We start from the raw sequence: 27,157 nt of genomic DNA on the forward strand, positions 1-27,157 counted from the left end.
TGAGACTATTATTTCCTCAAAATATGCGTTACTAAAGCGGACGATAGTTTTGACACCTGTTAAAGAAACTTTTACGATAATACAAGCCGCTATGACAACTAAGAGCGCCCTCAACCACACACGCATTCACAGACCGCTAGGACGCTAGTTACATTAATTTACGATAAACTATAACTGTCTTGTCTTGAATTATGATCAATGATCCTATTTTGTTACTCGCGGGTTTGTTTGTTGTCCTATTGCTAATTCTCTATCGATAACTGTCGATTATCTCTAAAACACGAATATCATCGGCTGCTGAAGTATAGGCAGTAGAGTTTAGCTTTTTACTTCGCGACTAAAATTAAAGTATATTCACAAAATCTGTACACTGAAACAACGTTTGTGTCCTTGTGTGTTAATTTTTTTGAGTTTTCTTGACATTTCATGTCGACTGTGAATATCGATGTCACAAGCAGCTGAGAAACATGTTTGGTGCGTATTGATAGGGCATGAACAGCTGTGGAGCTATGTTATTTGTGAGACATAGCTTTATTGCTTTGTCTCGTTGAAGAGAAGTGTTTGTAATATGGCTGTGTGTTGTACTATCGTACTGTAACCATACATGGATGATTTTTTTCTTAATTGTAAAATATGATGGAACTATATTAGAGAGAGCATGGATCCATTACGAAGCCGTAAGAATTTGTCATAATCAGTGCAATTCTGAAGCATAACGATAGAAGGGAGAGAGATGTTGATGAGACTGGCGATTCAGTTTGGCATTTGCAGTAGCCAGTCCTATACGGAAAAATTAATGCTGCTGATTCGGATTGCAGAAGGAGGTACGGTTAATCTGCAATGGTTTATTTATTCTGCTGTACATACTAATAATTTTATCCCTGTAGTCCTTGGCGAATGGAAACCCAAGTTCACAATGGTGGTCCTTGACTTTGAGCTGTTGTTTTTCTTGCAGAAGATCCATTACTGTAGAGATTTTTTTGCGGTGAGTGAATTTCGGGTTTGTTTCCGTTTCAAATTTTATTATTTGGAAGTGTCGAATTCGAGTGAAAAGAACGGTTATTGCGGTAATTTTCCGTACAATCGATTCTGTTTCACGAGTGATAAAATAAATTAACACGAAGAAAGAGAACGGATTGTTAGCATTCTCGTGTTTCATTTTTAAACTTTTGGTTGGTATCGTGCACATTTGTATAATGTGTGGGACAAACAGCGGTACCTGGACGAACTTGTAAGACTATTCCGAGAATTGTGGATTTGGTTATTGTCTCGCTTCTCCGTCGTGACATTTCAGTGTTGCTTCTACGATTTGCTGTAAATCATAGGCCTCTAGCTTAGTCATGATTCCAGTGACACGGGCGACATGTAATTATGCTCATCGCTTGCGACTGAATTTCACCCTTAATAACCAACTTATCTGTTTAAGGTAGGCAAACGGATGCTGTAATTTGATCTTATCCGAAATATAAAGTTCCAGTAATTCACAGCTTTATTTCCATAAAAAATGCGGCCCAAATGGAAGTTAATGTCATTAAACAAGCTGCGTCGTCAGTGTAAAATACGTTTTGAATTTTCGTGTATTAGTCACTTTGGAAGAGCGGAAAAAAAGGTACATAACCAACCTATGTGTCTGTTGACACAACTTACTGTACAAGACGTAATTCGATATTTAAACATCGTTGTTGATAGGTTCAGCCTGACAACGTATAAGCCGCGGATATGGTTTTATTTAGTTCTAGTTGGATTAATGAGTTACAATGGTCGTGGTTTATCTAGCATTGAAAGCTGATGAAACTAAGAACAGATGATCCGAAGGTCGTATATATGTCCAACTAAACAACTGCACGTAGTATGATTTGCTTCTAAATGGTGAATCGTGCCTTTTTATTGAAAGACGCCAGTGGAATTACTCTGCCAAATGTAATCACAAAGTATGTACATATTACGTCACTTTCAAGCCGTAGGCCGTCAAAACTTTTTTTATGCAAGGTAAACTCATAATGTTTCTGTGATTTTTACACTGCTTGTAAGTATTGGGTGGTACGTCCAGTAATTACGGTATTATCAGGACCAATGAAATTGTCTTTAGTTTTATTAAGTACTACATGGAAATAGGAAAAAAAGTTATCGGTTGTTCTCAGTAAATGCAGTAGTTTATTTTCTGACGAACCAAGTGGGAACAAGTACGAGTGTACATCGCCGTCAGTATATTAAGGGAAGAATATAATTTCCATGTAAACATTGTTGGTCATTGTATTGATTAAGATTTCTTGCTTTATTATTTGTGGCGATAAACGAAAACGATACAAGGAGTTCAACAAATTAGTAAAGTCCAACGCTTTGATAGCCTGCAGCTATTAACTCATTCGACGCGTCTATTGGAAATGTTCCTGTACTTGCGAAAAATTGAAGGGACCTTTGATGAGTGATACTAAGTAGAACATTCTGTTGTAATTATATTAGGGCCTCTAGTCTTTCTACTTGGCTCTACTGCACATTTCCCACAAGAGAATGGATTTTTGCAGTTCGGTGTCCACTTTTAAAGTGGAGTTTTTTTTCCTGTAAACAAAGGTTCTTTATTTTATGCATAGGAAATCGAAAACAAATGTTTTCCACTTGAATCAGTGATTTGGATTTAAGCCTGTTCTTCCACAAATTGTGAGCTGAAGTACCTCCATAAAATTTCTAAACAACAATGATGAATGTTAAGTAATAACATCTAGGCTGTGACTAAGGGGTCATTCTATGTCAAATTGTCCAGTAATTTTAGGATTTCTAACCCTCCATCTGAGATTTTCATGAAACATTGTATACCTGCTTATTCTTACAACAAGAACTTCTGATAATTCTTTTAAGTCTCAGACTAAAACTTTTTTGATTTCTTTTTTTGATATAGTGATGTTCTGATATTTTTGCTCTGTGAAAATGTCCATGCAAGATAGTATTTATCTACAGAAATACTCGTAACTCAGGTGTACATGAAGCTTTTCATTTGGAATTATTTTTCGGAAGTTAAGACTGGCATATAGTTAACAAGAGTGTATTTATTTAAGCAAAAAAGTTATGGAGAAAATTGGAAGAAATATTAGTGTGTGTCACTTTGATTTCTGGAAAAATTACAAGGATGTTGAAAAACACTTACATCACATTTCTCCAACCAGATGGGAACCTTGTTTTTGTCTTAAAAATTAGTAAGGTTGTAAGTTTTCTAACAAAGTAAAAATTATTAATAAGTTTCCTGTGAATGGACATGCAAATAAATTGCAAATCAGAAGGCTTTTTACAGTGACCGAAAACGGATCATTTCAATTAAGTTCAGCCAGGTGTGATACCCACTGCCTCAGATGCAAGGGTCTTGAATTAACATATTTAAATATCAGTTATTCTAGGCAGACAAATTAATCTTAGGCATGAAAAATTTATTTCATTTTATTAACTAAGTGATTTTTGAAAGAAAATAATATATTGCATTTATCTGTGCAGCTAATCACCAACTCACAGTGACAGTGTTCTGTGTGTTTGCAGAAGCTTGCTTGAAACCTGCACTTACATGAAAACACTGTAACAATTGCTGATATGTGTTTGTGAGCATTGCCCACATGCAACAGTTTCTCTCTGTCTCTCTGTGAGACGTGTCATATTTCTTTGTAGTGCAGCCATTTATCATTTCTTTGCTAATGTATTGTATTTTTACCTGCAGTAGTGCTCAGTTACTTTCAGTGAAAAATATTAATTCATCTAGTGTTGGAAAATTGCTTAAAACACCATGACATTTGACAACCTGCACCTCAGTAAAAACTCTTCAAAAATGTTTGGAACTGAGTGAAGACCAACAAGATTTTGTAGTGTTGTGGTTCAGTAGAATCTTTCCAAATGATGATGAAAAAACAATATGTGGACATCTCAGTAACTCTTGCTTTAAAGGTTTTTGAAAGCCACCAAAAAAATTGTGACCCTTTCAAAATACACAGGCAGGCAGTTGAAAAATCCATGAGATCAGTAAATTTGGCTTTTTCTAAATCATTAAGTGTGAGTAGAATTGATGTCCATCCAGGCAAGAAACCTTCCACACGTCATAAAATTTGTGGGGGGGGGGGGGGGGGGGAATTCAAATCAGTGAGGGAAATGAAAGTGATGCCAGGGACCAGGAGATTTCATGAGTCGATGCTAAAAAGTCAAAACATATATTTGAGATGCTCTACCTTAAAACGTCATTCCATTCCAAATCACAGCAAGGCCTCATATGGCAAATGGAAGCTAGAAAAAGTGAAGTGTGCTTTGGAAGAAAAAAAAAGTGCCATGCATTGGGTTGCAATGTTGAAATTTCTGACAGTAGGGAGAATAAAATGTATGATAAAATTGATAACGCCAAAGACTTTGATGCCATGATATTATTAATGAAACTAAAAGTAGCTGGTGTAAGGAGATCTAAAAATTTAAAGTTGTTTCTTTAGCTCCTCCCTCTTGGTCCAAAGAGAGAAAAAAAAATCAGAATTCAATTTTAGTGAGTATGTAGTTCCACAGGCAAGGAAACTGAAAACAGATTTTTTAAAAATTGATTCTGAACCAAAAGGGTAAAATGATCACTGATGTAGTAGTAAAGTTTGTCATTGATTTTTACCAAAATTGTGAATGTATATGATTGATAGGATTCAGAAGAATGTGTATATGCATAAAAATGCATGCGAGAACTCAAAACATTAACATTGTTTTTTTTCTAAATTTTGTTCAGTAAGACCAAAGTGGTGTATTTTAAATGGTACTGCAGGCACACTGTGTGTCTCTATGGTATCCGCCAAAATGTAAAACTGCTTTTGGGTGCAGAACACATTGAAGAACATATAAAGAACTTATAAAAAAAATTTTGTATATGACTTGGAAAACTATGACTACACGCTTGATCACTGTGGTAGTTTTCCCAGTGCTGTCAAACTGTTGGAATTTTTGAAAGATGCTTATGATGAAACTGAAGCACAGCCAGTGGAGTAACTCAGACCATCGGACTCAGTTGGTAAAGTAATTGCAACTGTTGATGAATATACACTGATTTGTTGGTAATAAGATTACAGGCACTTAAAATATGCCCAATCATGTCTAAATGTCATGCAAAGGGTGTGAAAAATTTGAAAGAAAAGCTGACCCCAGAGAAAGCAATTCTGTTAATGCACTTTGATGAAAACTACTGTTTTGTAATTCAGATGGAAATCTGAAGTTACCACTGGACAAGAAGCAGCTGTACAATCCAGTCCATTTGTGTTTATGTGATAAAGGAGGAAAATAAATTGATAACAACAAACCATTGCTTCGTAAGTGGTGATATGGATCATGATGTAGGATTTGCAAACTGCGTTCAGAAAGAAAAGGTTAAGTAATTGGCTGAACCCTACCATCAAGTCAAGAAACTGCATTGTTCCACTGATGTGTGTGCTGCTCAATATAAAAATAATAAAAAAGCTTTAAAAACTTATGTGAACACAGAAATGATTTTTCCATTGATGCTTAGAATTCCTTTTTTGTTACTTGCCACGGTAAATCTGTGTGTGATGGATTGGGAAGATCTGTAAAACTTGTATTGAGAAAAGCTAGTTTCCTGCTAGATGATGATGTATACATAACAACTACATCAGGTGTTTTCAATTTCTGCATGGCTAATAGTGACAAATTTTCTTAGGGTTTCTTAGACAATTGCTACTTAGATTGCCAAAAGAAGAAACTCAAAGAGGTGTTTGGCAACCGGCACAATGCCAGCTACCGGGAATTGTCACAATTACAAACCACTTATCTGTGTTTCAGTAGAAATTAGAAAAATACCTTGTTCTGAAAGTCTTGAATTGATTTTTCCAAATTGAAAATGCTCCTCGATGATCATGTACCCATCCTCAAGAAAACTGTTTTGTGGCAGCTGTTTATTATGACAGGAGGTACTTTGCCGTAATCAAGAATGTGTGTGATTAAGGAGATGCCGAACTACTTTTTCTCCACCCATCTGGACTGGCAGTGTCACTTTTAGCCAGAGAAAGAGTGCACTTGTTTTGAGCTTTTGGAAAACATTTTGTGTACTGTTAGTGTACCCGAATCAAGCACATTAGGAAGAATGTATTACATTAATGCAAATATGAAGGCAGTGAAATCTAATTTCTCATTGTGGCTTCAAAACAGAGACATTATTAAAACTGTCAGTAGAGAACTTTAACGATCTTTACTGCTGAACAAGTATGTTTTAAATGTAAACATTTGTCTGTGTCGAATAATTGTCATTTAAATACACTCATTTGACTTTCAAAATGATACCCCTAAATAAAGCTAATATTAGTAATGAAAATATTTCAATTAAAATTATAACTTTTGGCTCTGCACTTTTATTATTTTAACAAAACATAATACATGCACTAAAGCTTAGCAGTCTACATAATATGCTTTAAAAAAACCTTCTGAAGACTGTTACAGTACGTTAATACATAATGAAAATCTTGAGTCTGTTGGAACTCATGGGGTTTTTTAGTTACATCAAATTTGAGCTTTCAAAAAAAAAAATATAATCGCCTTGATAGCAGTGTGTCTAAAAGTATTTTGAATATAGAAGTAATTGTTGTTTCGACCAGTAGAATTAAGTTGATTTTCTTTATTACCAGAAGTCAAGCAGAGCTGTTAAATATTTGCCCACAATAAAGATACAGTCTCTTTCTGTTATCCGAAAAAATAACAGTGATTTGTTGAAAATAAGTTCTGTGTCCCCCCCCCCCCCCCCCCCAATGTAATACATTACAAATGGGAAGCATCAGACAGTGTAAGCTTTATGATCACATTACATGTCTTCCTTCAAAAACTAAATAAAATATATGGAAGAAATTTTATGCTAGTTATTAAGAAATTACTAGGAATGACCTGTGTTTTATCACAGTGTAAAGTTTTTTGATTTGAGATTTGTGTGTCCATTGTTTTTATTTGATTAGAAAGTCTACAACCTTGAATTATTAAAGACCAAAAGTAGGTTCCCATCAGGTTGGAGAAATGTGATAAGTTTTTTTTCAACACCCTTGCAATTTTTCCAAAAATCGTTAAGTTGAATACGTTAATATTTTTTAAATTTTCTTTGTAACATTACTGCATAAATAAATACATTCTTGTTAGCTATATGCTTTTCTTAACTTCTGAAAAACAAATCCAGATCACACACACACACACACACACACACACACACACACACACACACACATACAGACTTAGGCAGACATATGTCTGAACTTGCATATATATGAAGGAATTATTACAGAAAGAACATTTCAGAACAAGAATAAATGTGTAAAAGGAATAGACATCAAATTGATGTTACAACATAGCCACTGTATTGGTAAGGAGGGCATAGAAAGGAATGGTAGTGTGACTGACACAATATGGAGTAAATGATAAACAAAACAAAGTTGCCATGAAAAGTAGTTCAGTGAAGAATAGTGACTCGCTAAATATCAGAATACAGTGAGATGTGTTAAAAGTTTGCATAGATGATGATTGAAATATGAAAAAATTATTTAAATTGTGCGTGGCATGGAAGATGAAAAAAATTAGCATCAGATGAAATGAAAGACAGCATTTAGTCAGTGGAAGAAACTGTGAATATAACAACATTAATAATAACTGTTATAAAAAATAAAGACTCTGCACGTTTGACACTTCATCTGATAATGGGTTGTAAGTTTTGATTGTACCATCCTTAAATGGAAAGTGTGAAGGAGGGAGGGGGATGAGGTAAAGCTGTTTAAAGGGAATGCAGAAGATGGATTTAAATATAAGTTTGAAGAGGTGAGAGTAAATGGTGTATTGATGGAATTGTGGATGAATGTAGTGTGGGTCTCTAAAGGATTCAGACAATGCTAATACCCCATAAACTATTCTTGAATTCTGCTACATTGTTTTTGGGTACTATGAACACCACTGTGCCGATAAGCTCTGCTAAGAAAAATTAAAATGTTTAGTAGCAGTTACAGCTGCTCTTCATATCCTACGGATACATGCAAAAAATAAATTAAAAAAAACTGTTGTCTGGTCCACCTGGAGAGCGACAAGTTACATATTTAGCTTTTCTTGTGTTTTCTGAGTACTACATTTCTTAAATTTTGTGCATGTTTCTCAGTTTATAACCTCATGTTTTTGTAAATGTTGGACAGTCTGTATCACAGTTGTAATTACTTCTGAACAACAAGCTACACCTCTCATTAAGTTGTCAACCTTCCAGTATACTTGATGCAGAGTGAATTGCTGGTGGTGACGCTTTTGCATTGTTCGAGGCATGGGGCCAGTGTGGATTCTGGCGTCGCCTATTTGCCTGGTGAGTGGATACGTGGCTGTTCCTTCAGCAGGGTCGGAGCAGGCACATGAGAGCAACTGTTTGCTAGTTATCGGGAGCTCCCAATGTCAGCAACATTATAGAGCATCTTAAGTAAATAGCATTCAGGGCCGGAAAGAAAGCCACTGTGCACTCGATGTGTCTGCCGGAGGGGTCTCATCCAAGATATGAAATAGACTTTGCCTGCAGCTATGGAACATGCAGGGTGCAGTCTTCTGCAAGTTGAGGCTCATGTTGGTGCCAGTGACGTCTGTTGCTTGGGTTCTGAGGCCATCCTCGGTTCATACAGGCAGCTGGTGGTGGATGTGATGAAGGCTGCTGGACTGGCGTGTAGGATGCAAGCAGATCTCGCGATGTGCAGAATCATTCCCAGAGTTGACCAGGCTCCTTTAGTTTGAAACTGAGTCAAGTGTCTCACCCCCAAAGGCTTTATTGTCTATATGATGGTCTCCATTGCAGATTTCTGGACCTGCATTATAGAGTGGGGAATTGTAGGATGTCTTTTGATAAGTCAGGGATGCACTACACAGAGGAAGCAACTGCTCGGGTAGCAGAGTACTTGTGTTGTGCATGTAGGGTTTTTTGTGGTTGTGCGGTAGTTTGAGGTTGTCTGATGAACTCTTGCCTTACAACATGCAGATAGTAAATTCAGACGGCATTGAGGATAAAGGCACTTTTGACTGTCAAAATTTTATCAGTAAATCGTCGAAGAATTGGTAGCAAAGTTCCTGAAATTTCTTGAACTCTAATTATTCTTGGAACCGAAAACTGGCTGAAGCCCAAAGTAGAAAGCTCCGAGGTATTAAGTGATTCATGGAAACTATATCGAAAAGACAGATTAGATGCCATAGGAGGCAATTGAGAAAAATATTGTTTGTATTGATATAAAATTTGAGTGTGATTGAAGTTACCTGGTCATACATAACAGGTCTAGGTGAAATCAAGTTAATTTTAGATGTTTTTACCAGCCGTAAAATTCAGTTGACAGTTCTAGAGTCATTCAAGGAAAGTCTACGGTCAGTAGCTTGCAAATACCCTGATCATGAAGTAGTAATGGGAAGTGACTTTAATCTACCAACTATAGATTGGGAAGTCTGTAGTTTGATTTCAGGGGGTACAGTCATTCAATCTTGCAGAGTACTTTTGAACATAGTTTTCTGGAAACTGTAGTGAGCAGCTAGTTAGACAGTCCGCACAAAGTGAAGTGTTTTAGGATTTGTTGCTACAAAATGGATTAAGGATGGAAAAGACCCACCATAGTTTAAAAACAAAAGTTGGAAAATGCTGAAGAAGCAAAGGCTGTTGCGCTCTAGGATCAAAAGGGAAAGTGCAAATGATGACAGGCTAAAGTTAGTAGAGATTTGTGCGTCCGTAAAAAGATCGATGGGCAAAGCATACAACTACCACCACCATCATACCTTAGCAAAAGATCTTACGGAGCTCTTGAGAAAATTCTGGTCCTATGTAAAATTGCTTCTATCCAGTCATTCATTGACAAGTCGGGTTTGACAGAAGAAGATAGCCAAAGGATGGCCAGAGTATTAATTTCACATTTACGAAATCGTTCACACATGAGAACCATGCGAACATATCACCATTTGACAACTACACAGACTGGAGGACATAGTAATGGGCACCCCTGGCATTTGGATGGAATTCCAGTTAGGTTCTACAGAGAGTACTCTATGGCACTGGCACCTTACTTAGTGTGCATTTATTGTGAATCTCTGACCCAGCGCAAAGTCCCAAATGACTGGAAAAAAGTGCAGGTGACTCCTGTATATATGTGAAAGGTGAAAGAATGGACCTGAAAAATTACAGATAAATATTCTTAACATAGGTTTGCTGCAGAATTTTTGTAACACATTCTCAGTTTGAATGTCATAAATTTCCATGAGCCAGGAAAGCTTCTGTCACAAGTCAGCATGGTTTTAGAAAACATCACTTGTACGAAACTCAAGTTTGACCTCTTCTCATACGATATCCTGTGAACTATGGATGAAGGGGAGCAGGCAGGTTCAATATTCCTAGATTTCTGAAAAGCATCTGAACCCTGTGCCACACTGCAGACTGTTAGCGAAGGTACGAGCATAAAGAATAGGGTCCCAGATATGCGAGTGGCTTGAAGATTTCTTAAGTAGCAGAATCCAACATGTTTTGCTGTATGAGTGTTTTCATCAGAGACAAAGGTATTGTCTGGAGTGCCTCAGGCAAGTGTGATAGGACTGCTGTTACTTTTTGTACACGTAAATGACCTGCGGACAGGGTAAGCAACAGTCCGTCGATGTTTGCTGAGGATACTGTGGTGTAGGGGGGGGGGGGGGGGGGTGGAGGTATCGTTATTGAATGGCTACAGGAGGATTCAAAACGACTTCGACAATGCTGGTCATCGGTGATGATACATTCCAGGAAGAAATCCGTACCATCAGCAAATAGATGCAGCAGCTCACGGCTTGTCTCCTTTTGCACAGCCTTTTCTTTAGAAGTCAGATGTGGCTCCCAGTGGGCGCGCACACACATAGGTCATACAGAGATGATAATGCATAATTGTAAAGACACAGCCATTTGTAATTCTCAACACTTCACTGATGTTATGAAACATTACCCACTGATCCTCACAGGCAGTCACTGTAGTTGTGTTAATGTTGACTTCAGGACAACCTTGCTTAACGTAAACAAGTTGGCCTTCTTTGAAGTCCTTGAACTGCCTAAACATTGTTGCACAAGGTAGTGCATATTCACAATATGCTTGTTGCAGCTTTTGTCAAGTTTCAATGGCTTTGTGGTTTACATGAACACACAATTTTATTGTGCCTTACTGCTCCTCTTGCGTCATTTCCATTGTTTGGTTCTCAAAATGCAAAGAGCTTCTACAGAATACAGCATTGCTACCAACCTATCAATACTAGAGTGCTGCTGCCTATTGGTATCATACCTAATAACCTGTTCTTTAGTAATAATCATGGTACAGATGGGAAACTATTATGGAGGCTACAGGGAAAAAAATGAGCCTGTTTTTGTTCATCAGCCCTTGTAAAATAAATAAATCTGGGTAGCTGGCTGAATCAAACATAAAAGAATAAATTCAGACACATCAGAAAGGTTTCACCTTGTGAATAACTGTAATCGGTAGATGAAGAATGGGATACTCTGAAATTGATTGCAGTATTCTCAGTAGATAATAATAAATGTAGATAACAGCTCAAAATACAAGAGCTTAAAATTCCAACTGATAGAATTATATTAAAAATACTATCAAGAATAGAAACTGGCCCAAAAGAGATTTTTGTCAATCAAAAACACAAGGGAACTTAAGCAGAACAGAAGGTAAATTGTCATCTTACTGTCAGAAAATATTTTAGGCCAAATATTTGGTTGTAGCTGCCAACAGAAATGTAAAAAGAGCTCATTTCACTAACTCTGTTAGAATGGAAATTGCTCTTGTTTGAAAATCTACATTATTTGCTTATTATTTCTCATATCATTTAAACACCTTGAAATAAAATGAACAGTGCTACAGTTTTGAATGCATCTTTGAGTTAAATAATACAAATGGGTGACAGTTGGATTGTTTCAAATAACCATATTTCCCGTCTTTATACCATGGCACTTGCGAACATACTGGTTGTTTGGAAACAGGAATGTGTACACAATGTATTTTTTCTTTGAATAGTTATTTTTCTCATATATCCTTCCTTTTTTTCTACACCTTGTGCGAGGAATTCAAATTAGCCTCTTGTGGTCTTATTTTTTGTATAACCTTGTCAGGAATAAAAAAAACTGTAGAATAGTTTATTTTACTCTAATGTATGATCACAAAAATTGTCATGTTTTTGTGATCATGGAGTGGAATAAAAGAGACAGATTCTATGTTTTCTAGATCACTGTTTTTATTCTAAACTGTTACAAATTGTGAAACTGTTGTACTGTGTTGTTAATAATATAACTTGCAACAAATCTATCTAGTTCAAAATGGTTCAAATGGCTCTGAGCACTCTGTGGTCATCAGTCCCCTAGAACTTAGAACATAACTAACCTAAGGACATCACACACATCCATGCCCCATGCTGGATTCGAACCTGCGACCGTAGCGATCACACGGTTCCAGACTGAAGCACCTAGAACTGCATGGCCACACCAGCCGGCAAATCTATCTAGTCAGTAGAACTTTTCAACACAATACATACTCTTAATTGCAAGAAAAAAGATACCCACTTGAGTTGTATGATTCTGCTATTGTAAATAGGTCGACCTGGCCAAAATTGGATGCACAGTATAGAAATAAGAAAACAAGGCAGCTGAATCAGATGAATTCAGTGTCAACATGATCAGGGCACTTGGAGGAACTGCTCAGCAGTGGCTACACAGGGCACTGTGTATTGTTGGAAAGAAAAAGTAACTCACTGAAATTGGAAACAGGAGGCATCATCCCCCTACTGAAAAAGGGTCAGAAGAGGTATCTAAACTACAGATGTGTAGCTTTACTTTCACGAGGTCTAAAAGCTTGTCATTTCTTGCGGACAGAATGAGGAAATCAGTAGAATTAACATTCAAGGAGAAACATGGCTTTAGAGCTCTTAGGTCTTTTTTATACACTCAGTTTTTGCCACAAGAATACTTTGAGTAAGTTCTGGATTTCTTTACGTTGGTGAAGTACATGGTCATATACTTCATAAGCATATGTGGGAATATTTGAGGCATAAGAAAAAGCCTTAGAATGTCGTTGTGAGAGGATGATAATTCCATAAAATAGAATGTTGTGCAATAGTAGAAAGGGTCCAACACGTGATGCCTAATCTTTATGTAATAATAAGGGGTGAGGCAGAAGTGGAGCTAACAGTCAAACTATCTATCTGTTACTAAGAATTCATGGCAGAGGGTTGTAAAATAACAGTAAACACAACAGTATGTTGTGTGTAAAGCAGAAATTCTCTATCCAATAATTGAAAATGAAGTGGAGATTAGGAAGCATTATCTCATCAGGCAGTACTATATGTAAAGACATTGACTACAGAATACAAAAAGCTCCCAAATTCTACCATGTAGTATGTCCGATAATTTGTAATGAAACATTTCCATAGGCTTCTGTGGTCATATTGACTTCCGGAACGAACACAGCAGCCATTATTGGGCGAGCATAAAGTGATCTGTTGACAACAGAAATTGTAAGTTAAGAATGGATAAAACAAAGAATGAATATATGACAACTGCTAGGATTTGAATGAAGCCAGTTGGAGTATTTGAAATAAAACAATGTAAATAATATACTTATGGAAGAGGCTAGGAGGAAGATGTCATGATAGCTATGAGAAGTAAGTCTTAAAGACATCAAAAGTAGGCACTTCAAGTTCATGAACAAAAATTATAGATGAACTCACCATTGTGGAAGGGTCTCGTGGATAACTATGCCCAGCTTGCTGTAACGAACATGTTGTGGTGATCAAATACCATTACATTAGAACCTGTTTCAGGATAGTGCAGTTGTGCCACATCAGAGGTATTAGTCTATGATCATGTGCTTCACTTCTTTCACCCTGCGTAGATACAATTGTGACATATGCTGTTTTGCAATCTGTGCAGTTTGTCAGGAAGATGCTCAAATTGAGAGAAATGGGAAGTAAAAGATTTCAGTAAAAACAGCATTCTTTGCGAACTATCAGGGACAACCTGAGTTGCACACAATTGCCCTGCGTGGCATTGAACTGGCTAGTGCCTAAAGCGCAGAAGTCATCCTGAAGCATTTGCTTGGACATTCTTACACATTTCCTATGTTGGTGATTACCTCCGGATTTCTGTCATGATTATATGATTGTATGTGACATATTGTCATACTGATATTAGTAATTGTGCACTCTGAAATATGAATGGGTATCAGAGGCAGAAACATACCTAACGGCACCAACACTTAACTTTAAGTAGGTGAGTGGAACTATTAATTATGTTCTTTGACACTCATTCTTATAATTTGTTTTAAAAGCACTGAACACATTTATTTGCTGAACAATTCACTTATGCTGTACAGTTAAATTGTGAATGCCCAACTTAATTCTTTGATCCAATTTCCTGCATGGCTAGTGTTGGGGTCCCCAAGCAAAAGTTGAAACTGTGCAGTGTATTAGCACTAAAGCATTAACAATACATGGTGTGCGGCAAATTTTGCTTAAGCCAACACTATGCAAGGCCCTGTTGCACAACCTTTGGCATTGAGAACAGCAACCTTGTCCTTGGACTATTCAGCCCTATGTCTTACCACTCAAGCACAGGCTGAGATCACTGTTTCTGAAAGAAGCACATTTTATGTTATTTGATATCTTGGGTTTAGGAACTAAAAGCTTCACTAGTGACGGGACATTAGACCATAGTAGCTATGGTTGTCCTTGCACCTCCGTGTCCATCGGGTACTGGTATTCCCATGGTTTTGGAGAGCATGGAGAGCTAATAAGATTTATTACCACTGAGCGAAGTGACGTAGTGGCAAGACACCTTTCCCATTTGGATGGGTAGCAATATAAATCTCATCCAGTCATCCAGATATAGGTTTTCCATATTTTCTGTCAATCCAAGATTCATTCTTGAAGGACTGAACAATACATTTCTGTAGTGTGTTTCTTCCATTATACATATGTCGTTTAATTAATCCAGGTCATTGTAACAGGCATCAAATATGGGAAGTTGTTACCCCCATTTGCAAATTTGGCACTGCAGTCATGGACTGTGTGGCTGATCCCGGTGGAGGTTCAAGTCCTCCCTCGGGCATGGGTGTGTGTGTGTGTTGGTCATTAGGATAATTTAGGTTAAGTAGTCTGTAAGCTTAGGGACTGATGACCTTAGCAGTTAAGTCCCATAAGATTTCACACACATTTTCTTGCAAATTTGTTTGACAATAATTGCTCACAAGTTTCCAACCAAGCTTTTCAGATCACTGATAAAATTGGCTTCTTATTCCAGCATCAGTCTCTCTCATATTATAGACATGAATTTAAATGGAAAAAATACACTGTGATCAAAAGTAACAGAACACCTCCAAAGACTTACATTTTTCATATTAGGTGTGTTGTGCTGCCACCTAATGCCAGCTACTCCATATCAGCAACCTCAGTAGGCATTAGACATAATGAGAGAGCGGAATGCGGCACTCCACGGAACTCACAGACTTCGAATGTGGTCAGGTCACTTGTACCATATGTCTGTACGTGAGATTTTCACACTCCTAAACATCCCTAGGTCCACTGTTTCCGAAATCATAGTGAAGTGGAAATGTGAAAGGACACGTACAGCAGAAAAGCGTAGAGGCTGACATCGTCTGTTGACTGACAGAGACTGCCGACAGTTGAAGAGGGTTGTAATGCAGACATCCATCCAGACCATCACACAGGAATTCCAAACTGCATCAGGATCCACTGCAAGTACTATGACAGTTAGGCGGGAGGCAAGAAAACTTGGATTTCATGGTCAAACGGCTGCTCATAAGGCACACATCATGCCGGTAAATGTCAAACGACTCCTCGTTTGGTGTCAGGAATGTAAACGTTGGGCGATTGAACAGTGGAAAGATGTTGTGTGGAGTGATAAATTATGGTACACATGTGGCGATCTGATGGCAGGGTGTGGGTATGGCGAATGCCCGGTGAAAATTGTATGCCAGTGTGTGTAGTGCAAGCAGTAAAATTCGTAGGTGGTGATGTTACGGTGTGGTCGTGTTTCTCCTGGAGGGGGCTGACGCCCCTTGTTGTTTTGCATGGCACTATCACAGCACAGCACAGGCCTACATTGCTGTTTTAAGCAGTTTCTTACTTCCCAATGTTGAAGAGCAATTCGAGGATGGCAATTGCATCTTTCAACACGATCAAGCACCTGTTCGTAATGCACGGTCTGTGGCGGAGTGATTACACAACAACAACAACATCCCTGTAATGGACTGGCCTGCACAGAGTCCTAACGTGAAGCCCATAGAACACCTTTGCGATGTTTCGTAACCCAGACTTCATGCCAGGCCTCATCAACTGACATTTATACCTCTCCTCAGTGCAGCACTCCATGAAGAATGGGATGCCATTCCTCAAGAAACAATCCAGCACTTGACTGAATGTATGCCTGCAAGAGTGGAGGCTGTCATCAAGGCTAAGGGTGGGCCGACACCATATTGAATTCCAGCATTACTGATGGAGGGCGCCACGAACTTGTAAGCCATTTTCAGCCAGGTGTCCGGATACGTTTGATCTCACAGTGTATAGCATTGGTGAAGAAACAATCCTGCTTCAGTAGCAAAGCACGAAGTTTACATGAGAGACAACAGACTATCTAGAATACCTGATACATTTCATGCAGACACTAAATTTGTATTGTAGTGCTATAAAGTTTCAGAAGTTATCAAAGAGTGAGAAAAATAAATTGCTTTTTAGAAACCTTAATTATGGCAGATACGTGGAACTGCTTTTGTATTTATCGTGGAGTATTTTACTTACTGCCAGTCCCCAACAGTCTGTCTTTCATTCTCATACCATCCATTTGTCTTACCAAACGTGGGGTTCTGGGTGACTTTCATAAGTTTCCCCATTTCCTAAACCTTGCCAGTCCTTTTCTTTTATCCCACTTCCTTCCCCTTTGAACCCTTCTGCCACAAGGAGTAGCCACTGGCTCCAAAAGCTTGCGTGTTTTCCTTAATTGTTAACGTTTTTGCTCCTACCACAGCTTGATGAGTGGTTGTTTTTTTATTAGCTGTCATAATTCGGCTTTTGATTGGGAGGAGAAAAGAATTACTATTGACTTGGGCAACACAGCTGTGATCGTAAAATGAAATACTATATAAATCTTATATAGGTGCAAAGTATGCAGAGATACAAGCACAAGCACTAAGAGCCAGGGAGTATACCGGAAGGTAATAAATGTCTAGTATATAGATAAACAATGAACAGACTGTTGCAATGCTTGGACTCTGAAGTTTAACGACCTAAATTTTAATGAGGTACCTTTGCAAATAAGAAAGAAAGAAAAGAGTAAAAGATGCTGTGTGACAGCTTTGAAATGTAGCGGCATTGAAATCGGGACACTGGTTGGTGCACTGAAGTATACTGAGTGAAATTGTTGAGTTATTTGTTGCTGTTTGTCAAAGCATAATCTGTATCACTTCAGGCTGGGGGGGGGGGGGGGGGGGTTACCTTCATAGAGTCGGATGTTATTGAATTTAGCATATGTTAAAATTTAGGAGTAAGTAAGAAACACGCATTTTTTTGTTTCCTCCAAAAAAATTCCTGCCTCGAGATACAGGCCTCCAAAGATGACACTGTGAATTTTGGAAAAATTTTTGAAATGCTGTATGTCTGTAACAATTTTGCATATTTTGTTAGTTTTTGTATTTGAAAGATAATTGCTTTATGATTACAATGGTAGCATCTGTTTGGACATATGTCAAAGTTCTTTTATTGTCACCTTTTCAATTTTTTAATAATTTACAGGATTTTTTTTTTTTTTTTTTTTTTTTTTTTTTTTTTTTTTTTTTTTTTTTTCCAAAAATGCCAGTCCAGGAAAGTTAGATTTTTTTTCTGTTGATTAGTACCACATTGTACATATATTGTCCGTAAAGGAGAGCTTGCACTTCTAAGTTGGACAGGTTTTATTTTAAAAAAAAAAAAAATCTTTTTTAACTTTAAAGGGTAATGTATGTCTTCACTGAAGTTGTTTCTTACGAATTTCGTTGTTACAATGTTTATTTCTGTTGTCTTTGTTGCAATTATTTCTTTTCACTTTCATTGTTCCAGATATTTCTTACCCTTGGTTGTAGTTCCTTGTCAGTTTGTGTGTCATTGTTGTTCATTGCAGTTTTCTGTATTGTAGTTGTTCAGTACAAATCTGTTTACTGATGAGACTTCTAAGTGATCTGAGACCACCCAGTGAGTTCCGTGTTTTTATGAGGAATTTTCCAGTTGACACAGTTGCAGTGTGTTTTGCGAAAAGGACTGTTTGAAATGTCTTCTGACTGGGGCCACAGGAAACGAAGTGTGCTGACTATTTGTGTATCAATAAAAGAGTGATATATAACACAAACAAAAAACAGAATTTGTTCAGGTTGGGAATAAGTGTTCTCATTTGAAGACTCTGTTTCAAAGTGAAAATGTTTCCAGCGACAACTTTTTGCATTCTAAATGTTTTGACAGAATAACAATGATAGTATCTGAACAAGGTGAAGCCTCCCATGATGCAGATGTAGTTTTTGCATCAGTAGAGGAAGAATTAAATAGCCTGAATCAGTCAACTACAGATGTAGGTGGTAGCCCTGTTAAGAAACTGTGGCCAGTGAAGTCGAGTCATAAGCTCTATGCATCAAGAAAGTACAGAGAAATTACTAAAGCTATGGATGAATAAACTACAGCAAACTGACCACCCTCTTCGAAGTAGAAATTCCATATTCAGAAGAAAATGAACCAAAGCACTCTTACCAGGAATTTTTCACTAAAATCGATTCACCTGTTGAATATTGTGCATTCTACAGTGAAAAGGTGCAAGTTTCAACTATTATTCTAGAGTCATTTTCAAAGAAAACTACTTTGAATCACATTCCATCAGTATCAAAGTATGTAGTAGACAAATCAAGAAATGTGAGGTCTGTAAAAGGTCTGTAAAAGTCCCTTTAAGACCAGATCCCTATTATGGTCATCCTGTAGAAGCAGGTAAAGCTCAAATAGTGCTGTCATTTTATCTGGAAGATAAATGGGACTGTTCTCACCAGAGTGCCAACAGAAGACACACTATAACAGTAACAGTTGAAAGTAAAAAAGTTGTGAAAGGGAAGAGGTACATGACTCACCATATTAAAGGAACTTCCGCTACTTATAAGAGCAGCTGTACAACTTCACGTATTGGAAGACCAGAATTTTATGCACTATGACCTAAGTGGGTAGTTCCACACCCACCTAGAGATGTCTGTTTATGTCTGTACTGCATGAATTTTGAACTTTGTGTGGTAATTTTGAAGAACTTACTGGAGCATGTGACATGAGACACCTTGGTTGGGCGTGTGAAGTCATTAGTAGTCTGTGATGTAAAGTAAGAGGCTTGTTTGCTGTGTGTGTGTGTGTGTGTGTGTGTGTGTGTGTGTTTTTCCTTATGTATAATGATAGTATATACTAATTTTTTTTCTTTTTGGTTTTTCTCAGGCATAGTTTGATTGTGGCATGACCAAGTCCACGCAGAGCGTCTATGGCCGAGCAACCTAACTGTGTTCCCGGGGGGTCAGAGTTGCTTCTCAGTACAGCTGGGGCTGCCACTAGGCGTAACACCAATAAGTATGTATGCATATTCTTCGTATGGTAATAGCTTTCCTGGCCCGATGTAAGAGACAGCCAGAAGGCCCTTATCTGGTCAGTTAGATATCCATTATTTGTTTTCCGTTACTTATGTTTAGCAGAGTAAAGCAGTTTTAGCAGGTACACCTGTTTTCACCACTCTCCACTTTTTCAGTTCCTTTCCCCGCGCAGCAATTTGACAGAGAAACAAATACCTAATGTCTCTTAGTGTTTAGGATTTAGGATGCAAGTGTACGTGGTTCTTGCACTAGATAATGACATGTCAGATGCCCTTTCCACTGGTTTTAGGCACTGGTAAATAGCTGTTGACATGCTTGTTTCACTTTCTCGTGGTTTTCAGCAAAAGAACAGATTTCACTAAAGGTTTTATAGTGAGTCAGTCACTTGATTTAGGGATTTACTAGATACATTGTTTATCCCTCAGATTGAAAGTCATATGTGTGCAAGAGTAAGATATTTTACTCCAGTAGCTGAATTGTTTTTGAAAGTTTCCGGGTAACATGTAAGTATGAAGTTTTGCGTACCCTTTATTAACTATTGCAAACAAACAGAAATAAAATCCTTAATAGTGTAGGTACAATACATTATTATTTAAGAGACACAGTTTAATATGCGCATAAAATTAAATGCATAGTTTAAGGATTTTCCTTTCTAAAATAAGCTTTTCTTTTTCACCCAGGAGTACAGTCAAGTCAGCTTCAAGAAAGCGTGGGGGATCTGCCGCTCATCATCCAGCTAGCTCAAAACGTTCAAAGTGTTTTGACGATAAAGGAGAATTTGTACCATTTGAATTATATACTACGAGAAAAAGTAAGGAATTTGCTACGGCGCCTGCAAGATCTAGAGGCAGTGGCAGGCCCGATAGTCCGGGTGTCACAGGGCGTAGTAATAAGGGGTCTGCATCGGGCCACAGACCCATTGTTGCCAGAACTGAAATTATTGAAACACAGGAGACGCCGCCAAAACAAGAACGTGTTGGTACAAGTGGAGGAGGAAAGAGCCACGAGAAGCCTTCTAGATTTAGGGGGCGAACCAGGGTAACAGATTTATCTGTGGAAAGTGGTGCTTCAACAGTGTATTCTTGCTCCTCTGTTGGAGACACTGTCAACCAATCACCTTGTTCTGGAAGTTTAAGTTCAGTCGGCTGTAGAACCAAGAGTCACTTGGAAACTGTCCAGCCGGACACCCAGAAACGACGTGTGTCAGGAACGAGAACCTCTTCTCGTTTGGCATCTGTAACTGCTGAAGCTCGCAGTTCTCGGTCAAGTTCCCTTGCCTCTTATCCAGGGGAGGAGACACCTTCAGGAACCCCACCAGTACAAAATCTTTCACAGAAGTCAGGCAGAAAGCCAGCATCTGTTACTTCTTATATAAGTTATAAGACTGTATCACATTCGAAACGTCCTACTTCTCATTCAGAGGCCTCACCCAAGACTAATTCTGTATCAGTAAAGAATCGTAGAGCTTTGAAAGAAAGCAAAGGTGAGAAAATCATTGAGAAAAAGACAAGAGAATCCTCTAGAGTTGAAACTGTTGTTGCCTCTAGTAAAGAGAAATACAACGGCAACAATAATTTGGCATCAGTTACAATAAGCAGTCAAGAGACAGTGAAGCAGAAGAAAGGAACAGCAACACTTGACAATAAGAGGCAAGCAGCTCGAAAATCTCAGGCTAAGGCAGGAAGCACTTCTCAGTCAGCTCCTGTAAAGAACATTTATAAAACAAAAAAAGTCTTGGATGCACAGCAATCTTCAGGATCTGCATGTTCTCAGAAAGTTACAGGTTAGCAATGTTTGATTTACTTTTAAAACTGTAACTGTAAAAATATTATAGACTGTGTTCTGTCATTACTCAGGCTTCATACTTCATTAAGTAGTTTGTCACAGTTATACACATTGGGTTTACTATAATGTGGAAACATTATTTTCCACATGTGTTCTACTCAGAGAGGGAGAAACCATTAGTGAAAAGATAGCAGTATATATTGAAAATAGGGTAATATAAAGGTGCTGATGGAAAATAAATGTATGAGAATTAATCAACAGTAAATTATGAAAATGGGAATATGTTTTGCACTGTGACTATAATGTGGTTGGTTGGTATCACATTGGCTATTTACATTTACTGCTGCACCCCAATCCTGCAGTTTTTTCTTCAGTAGGCTGTTTCTTTTGTAGCATTTGTTTATTATCCCTCTTCGTGTTAGTTTTTGTCTACTCTGTGGCTGTTACAGTCTTGTCCGTTGTTTCCTTATCACACTCGATAACAGCGTCCTAGATACTTTCCACTTTTAAGTATTCATAACAGATATCCACTGTTGATTTATGTATAACATTTCCTAGTTTCTCATGGTTAATGCTACTGAGGTGACTTGTTTTAACCTCGCATTTTAATTTTCTTTCGCAGTTGAGTTGTATTTGTTAGTGTCTGCTACTGCCCATTGTTTACATATTTTTGTGCCGTTATTTGATTGCGCTGTCATTTTGAGATGATACTCCTCGACATGGTATCTTTGAAAATTCAAATTTCTTATGATAATCCCTTGTATTTTGAATGTATAGTTAGTGTGTAGTGGTATGTTTTATTGAGGCCATTGCATTATTGGTTTCAGACATCTTTGCTGAACCTCTCTTCCTATTAAACTTCTTCCCAGCATTGTTATTTGACTGTTTCATAATTGAGATGAAGGTTCAGGGAAAGAGAGGGGGGAGGGGATACTGAGAATGGGAAACTGAGGAAACAGACTCACCTAGGGAATACTTTTTCGACAATGTTGGCTCTGTACCTGTGGTCTGTTCTGAGTGTCTACAAAAGTAGTAAGAGATGTACAGAAATAAGTTGCACTTAAATATCTTTTTCAGTTTAAATTTACAATGCCTTATTGACATATTGACTGCTACTAATTAGGTATTGATATGAAGGAAAATAAAATACTGATGGCTAGTACATTGTTGTATTGTTTGATTTTTAAGGTTGGTAATGACCTGGGATGAAATGACTAACTTTCCTATGTCTGTACACATTACCAAGCCAGAAAAAGAGAGCATAGTAATCGAAAAGTGGTTTATAATTGAATTATGTATGGTTTGAAACACAAACGTCACCAGAAAATGTGCCTCACAGACACACAAGGAATGGTTAGCTCTCAGTTAGCTTGTTGAACAGAAGTTCATGGACTACATGCAAATCTCTGCTAAATTGCTAAATGCTCTTTACTTCTGAATGAATGAAAACACAGGTATGACCTGTGATGAATTTTTCCGTACATGTACAGCCAATGGCTTTTAACTGCATTTGACATTGTCTAATGCTTTGAACTGAAGGAGGTCCAGTGCTATAGTCTCAGCAAAAACAGTACTGCAAGTTATAGCTGAATTGAAAGAAAGGATACAAAATGCTTTCTGTGGCTCTATTTTAATTTATGTAGAAGATACAGTTTTTGAAATTGGTTAAATGGTTTTGAAACACCTTGTATATTAATTGAATATTTTGTGTTTATTATAAATAGTGATAGAAACAATTTGATACAATAAAAGTATGAAGAAGGGAAAAACTTATACAGGTAAGTGTTGGTTTTATCAAAACTTTTATCGTTTTCATTTTGTGTTGGTTTTGCCCAACGCATGGATTGAATTGCGGATAGTTATTAATAGCAGTGACATTAAGGAACTAATAACAAATCAAGTATATGGAGCAAACAAACACTATGAAATGGTGTTTTGAGTAGAAATGATTAAAACAAGAGAAAAATAATACAAATGGTAATTGAAATATTTTTATTGAATGTCTATGGATGAAGAAAATTTTCCAAAAACTGGTATAATGCTGCCATTGCTATACATAAATAAGAAAGGAGACAGACAAAGTATATCAATCTCCTCTCAATAATGTACAGTATGTTGTTTAAAATTATCAGTTGCATAGAAAATAATTAGGTCTTTAATCAAACAAGAAATGCTGACTTTGAATGTAGTTGTAGCACTGTGGGCCACTAGTAAATCGTGAAACAAATTTTGGAACAGGGTAATGAATGTGACTAATTACATCACCCAAGAATCAGAAATTTTGAGACAGTATTGATACAGTTCCTGCACTAACAGCCCTTTAGAAACAAGGAGTTTACTCGTGCATAAAGTTAAAATATTGTAGAAGACCTATTTTAATGTTATTCTTCCTCTGTAAGTGTGAATAGTGCTATCCAGAATAGAGAGAGGAGTTGGTAGAGTAGGTTTCATACCACCAACACTATTTTCCTCTGTTCTAGAGGAAATTTTCACGTGCCTCAACAATGAAAAAGATCGAAGTTTGAAATTCAGTTAAGTGTCTAAAACATCACTGCATAAGAAAATAATAAAATAATGGAACCATTTAATTAGTTTTTACGTTTAGAGCAGTTGAAGAGTACTACATGCTCCAGAAAAAAATACAGAAGAGGAAAAATAGCCTGCAGTGGTGTTGGTAAACTAAACAAAATTATAAAAACCATACTTCAAGTATGTATTAAAGTGAAAATTTAGAATCGACGTGTTATTTTTTTGATATCTGGGAGTGAGACATGGACATAAATTGAGAGAATTACTGGAAAACTGTGGGTTGTCAATGGACAGTGATGAGTTGCAGGTTCAGAATTATTAGGAGAGACGGGAAAACAAACCTATAAATCAGGGAACAGACTGGATTGGAGGAGAAAATTATGGCTGTAATGAAAATGAAATGAGGTAGGTGACACATGTAGCCAGATAAAGAGATAGTTGGTAGACAGATAGCAACCATGCAAATACATCATCGATGCATGTAGTTAAAGACCATAATATTGTAAGTCTTGAGGTGGTCTTCATCCAGCAGTCAGTTTTCATCATTTGTTTTTAATTTCTAACTAATCACCTGACCCGAACAGGTGCTTTCTTTCAAAATGAGACAGATTTCCTTTGTGTTATTTCAGTTATAGCACGCATTTGAGGAATGTTGGTATTACACTTCATTATCATTAAAATTGTTTTAAGCCTTGGGTTCAATATATGGTATTTATTTATTTACTTATGTATTTACTTATCTATACTCCCATCCCCATACACCCCCCCCCCCCCCACCTCCCCAGCCTTACCAAAAGTTTGTCGGGCAATGGAGTTGGATCAGTAGTGTGGTGTGCTCAGTCCTTACATTCAGTTGATGTGGCAGTGAGTGTAACGTCATATCCTCTACTGGAATGATTGATGTTAGTACTTGTAGCTGTAAATTTGAGAAATGATATATTATTTCCTATTTTACTCGTGGGGAAGCATAACTGTGAAGTAAACAGTAAATTAAACAGTAAATTGTTGCAAGATTTTCTCTGCTCTAAAAGACAAAGTGAGATTGTTGACTGTACAGTTTGTTGGGGTGAAATTTTTTATTAGGGGTCGAGGAGGAACTGACATTATAGCTCATTAAGTCAAACAAAATGTTCTTTAGACTAAATCCTTGATACTCAAAAATTTGTGACCACTTATTACAACACAAGTCCAGAGTTTCAGGCTGCTGAATTGAACTACTTAATTAAAAGTGTACTACATGCTATGGACAAACTAATAAAGGACCTCACAGAAGCACAATTTATTTAATTGATGATTGACTCTTCTCACCTCGCAGATTTTGAAACTAGTTCCTTTACTTGTTGGGTTTTACCGTCCAAATAAAAGTATTGTCGTTTGAATCTTGGAGTTGGTGTATTTTGATGTAGAATCCCTAGAGAATATGTATTTGATGCACTGGGATATTTGTGATGATAAAACGCTAGTAGCAACTTCAGCTGAGAACACACAGATTTTGGAAGAAAGAAAGGGTAAGTTACAGTATTTATAACAACAGTGTTACACAGATATTCAGTAAATTCAAGATGATGCTGATCACTTCTGCATGATTAAACTTGGGGATTCGCTACTTAAATGCCTGCTGTCAGCTTGAATTTTGCTAGCTCATAGTTGTGTAGTTAGAGTAATAGGCACATTTTTCTTTCCAGAACCTGTTGCTGAACTGAAGTACCCCCTCAGAAATCGCATTAGACTTAGTGAACAAAATTTGCTGTTGCCGGGATCAAGTGACAGTAGCAGCGGCAACAGCAGCAACACAAGTATTTGTTACACGCCTCCCTCATCTGCTTTGTTGCCTCGCCGCATCACTGTGGTTCCCAAGAAGAAAGCCAAAGTTGGTGAAAGCTCCAAAAATTTGGGTATGTTTCCTAACGCAACCCACGTGGCCACATTTTGTTCAAGGAATTACTATTATAATTCTTATATTTCCCTGAACCTCGTAATTTGGCTTTTCACAAACCTCATTTCTGTGGTCCATGTAATCTATTTTCCAGTCTTTGCTAATTATTTTTACCTCTTGTCTCCATTCCAGTAACAAGTACAAATTTTATGTATACAATCTTCATGAAATTGGTGTTACAACATTGCTGGCCATAATAATTGCATTGCCAAGAAGGATAGCAAATAACAAGATTTTTACCTATTGTGTGTGTACAGTAAAGTAGAAAGAATACATGATAAAATTTCTAGCGATTTAGGCATATATTGGGGGGTGGAGGAGGGGGGAGGAATTTAGTATACACATCTCTAACATGGATGGTCATAGTTGGACTGAGCCTACGTGGCAGTTAAGAGTATGTCATTCTGTGCTGCTTCAACTCTCTGCCAGAATGTGTCAATTGTAAAGGCTGGTGAGTGGTAGGACACTAGTCACTTGGCAGCCCATTAACAGATGTTTTCAATGGATGGGATGTTGGATGAATGTGCTGGGCATGGTAACAGTCGAGCGTCCTTTAAATTGAGGTAGGACAGATCAACACGGTTTATGTGCAGTCTTTAGTTACTTTGTCAAGAGATATGATAGATACATTGAAATACGGCATAGTTACCACTCGTAACACTTCAGACATGTAATGTCTGTTGTTCAAATTACCAATTATGTGAACTATAGGAGATGGTATTGTGTACCCTGTGGTGTCCCATACCACCATGCCAACCTGGGAACATCCACTCTAGCAGCACCTGTTCTCCTTGGATCTTACACAAATGAATATTTCCATCTAGTGCTTTAAGCAGATCCAGGACGTATCTGAAAAGTGTGCATGCATGCGTGTGCGTGTGATTGTGTGTTTACTTGTCTTTCTGCTGACAAGCCCACTTTCTGACTCAGTATGTCTGTTCTCTCAGGTGCTAGTTGTATGGGGCCATTGAGACACTGAATGACGGTGAAAATGACCCTCCTGGGTTCCGCGACTCCATAATCACACAACAGTCACGGTCAGAGCGAGCAGAAATATCCTAGAGCAAGGAACTGCATTCTTGTAGGTCGCAATCTTGCTGCTGTTGAATTTCAACACACTTTGATAGACATTTCTTCTTCTTCTTCTTCTCCTCATGTGAGGTGTTACATAATCGTTTTGTAAGTAACCAGTACTCTAAGGTGATTCTCGAGTGAGAAACTAGCTTCAAAAATTTTCTTTGTAAGCAGAAAATAGGTGGCA

The 27,157-nt window shown here is 37.6% G+C and overlaps 1 protein-coding gene across 6 annotated transcripts in view; it reads left to right on the plus strand.

Moving 5' to 3' along the window:
* The first annotated feature begins 497 nt into the window (after positions 1 to 497).
* The window catches only part of LOC124777789 (E3 ubiquitin-protein ligase TRIP12-like), a 217,329-nt gene continuing 190,669 nt past the window's right edge, over positions 498 to 27,157 (plus strand). For 3 of the 6 annotated variants that reach the window (XM_047253297.1, XM_047253301.1, XM_047253300.1), the window contains exons 1-4: positions 498 to 824; positions 19,498 to 19,626; positions 20,327 to 21,429; positions 25,646 to 25,855. In XM_047253297.1, the coding sequence (XP_047109253.1) occupies positions 19,541 to 19,626; positions 20,327 to 21,429; positions 25,646 to 25,855 (1,399 nt within the window). In that variant the 5' untranslated portion in view covers positions 498 to 824; positions 19,498 to 19,540. The remainder of the gene's footprint in view (positions 825 to 19,497; positions 19,627 to 20,326; positions 21,430 to 25,645; positions 25,856 to 27,157) is intronic. The other 3 variants (XM_047253298.1, XM_047253303.1, XM_047253302.1) reach the window with 3 other exon arrangements.

Source organism: Schistocerca piceifrons, chromosome 2 (assembly GCF_021461385.2).
Source record: "Schistocerca piceifrons isolate TAMUIC-IGC-003096 chromosome 2, iqSchPice1.1, whole genome shotgun sequence".
Taxonomy (NCBI): domain Eukaryota; kingdom Metazoa; phylum Arthropoda; class Insecta; order Orthoptera; family Acrididae; genus Schistocerca; species Schistocerca piceifrons.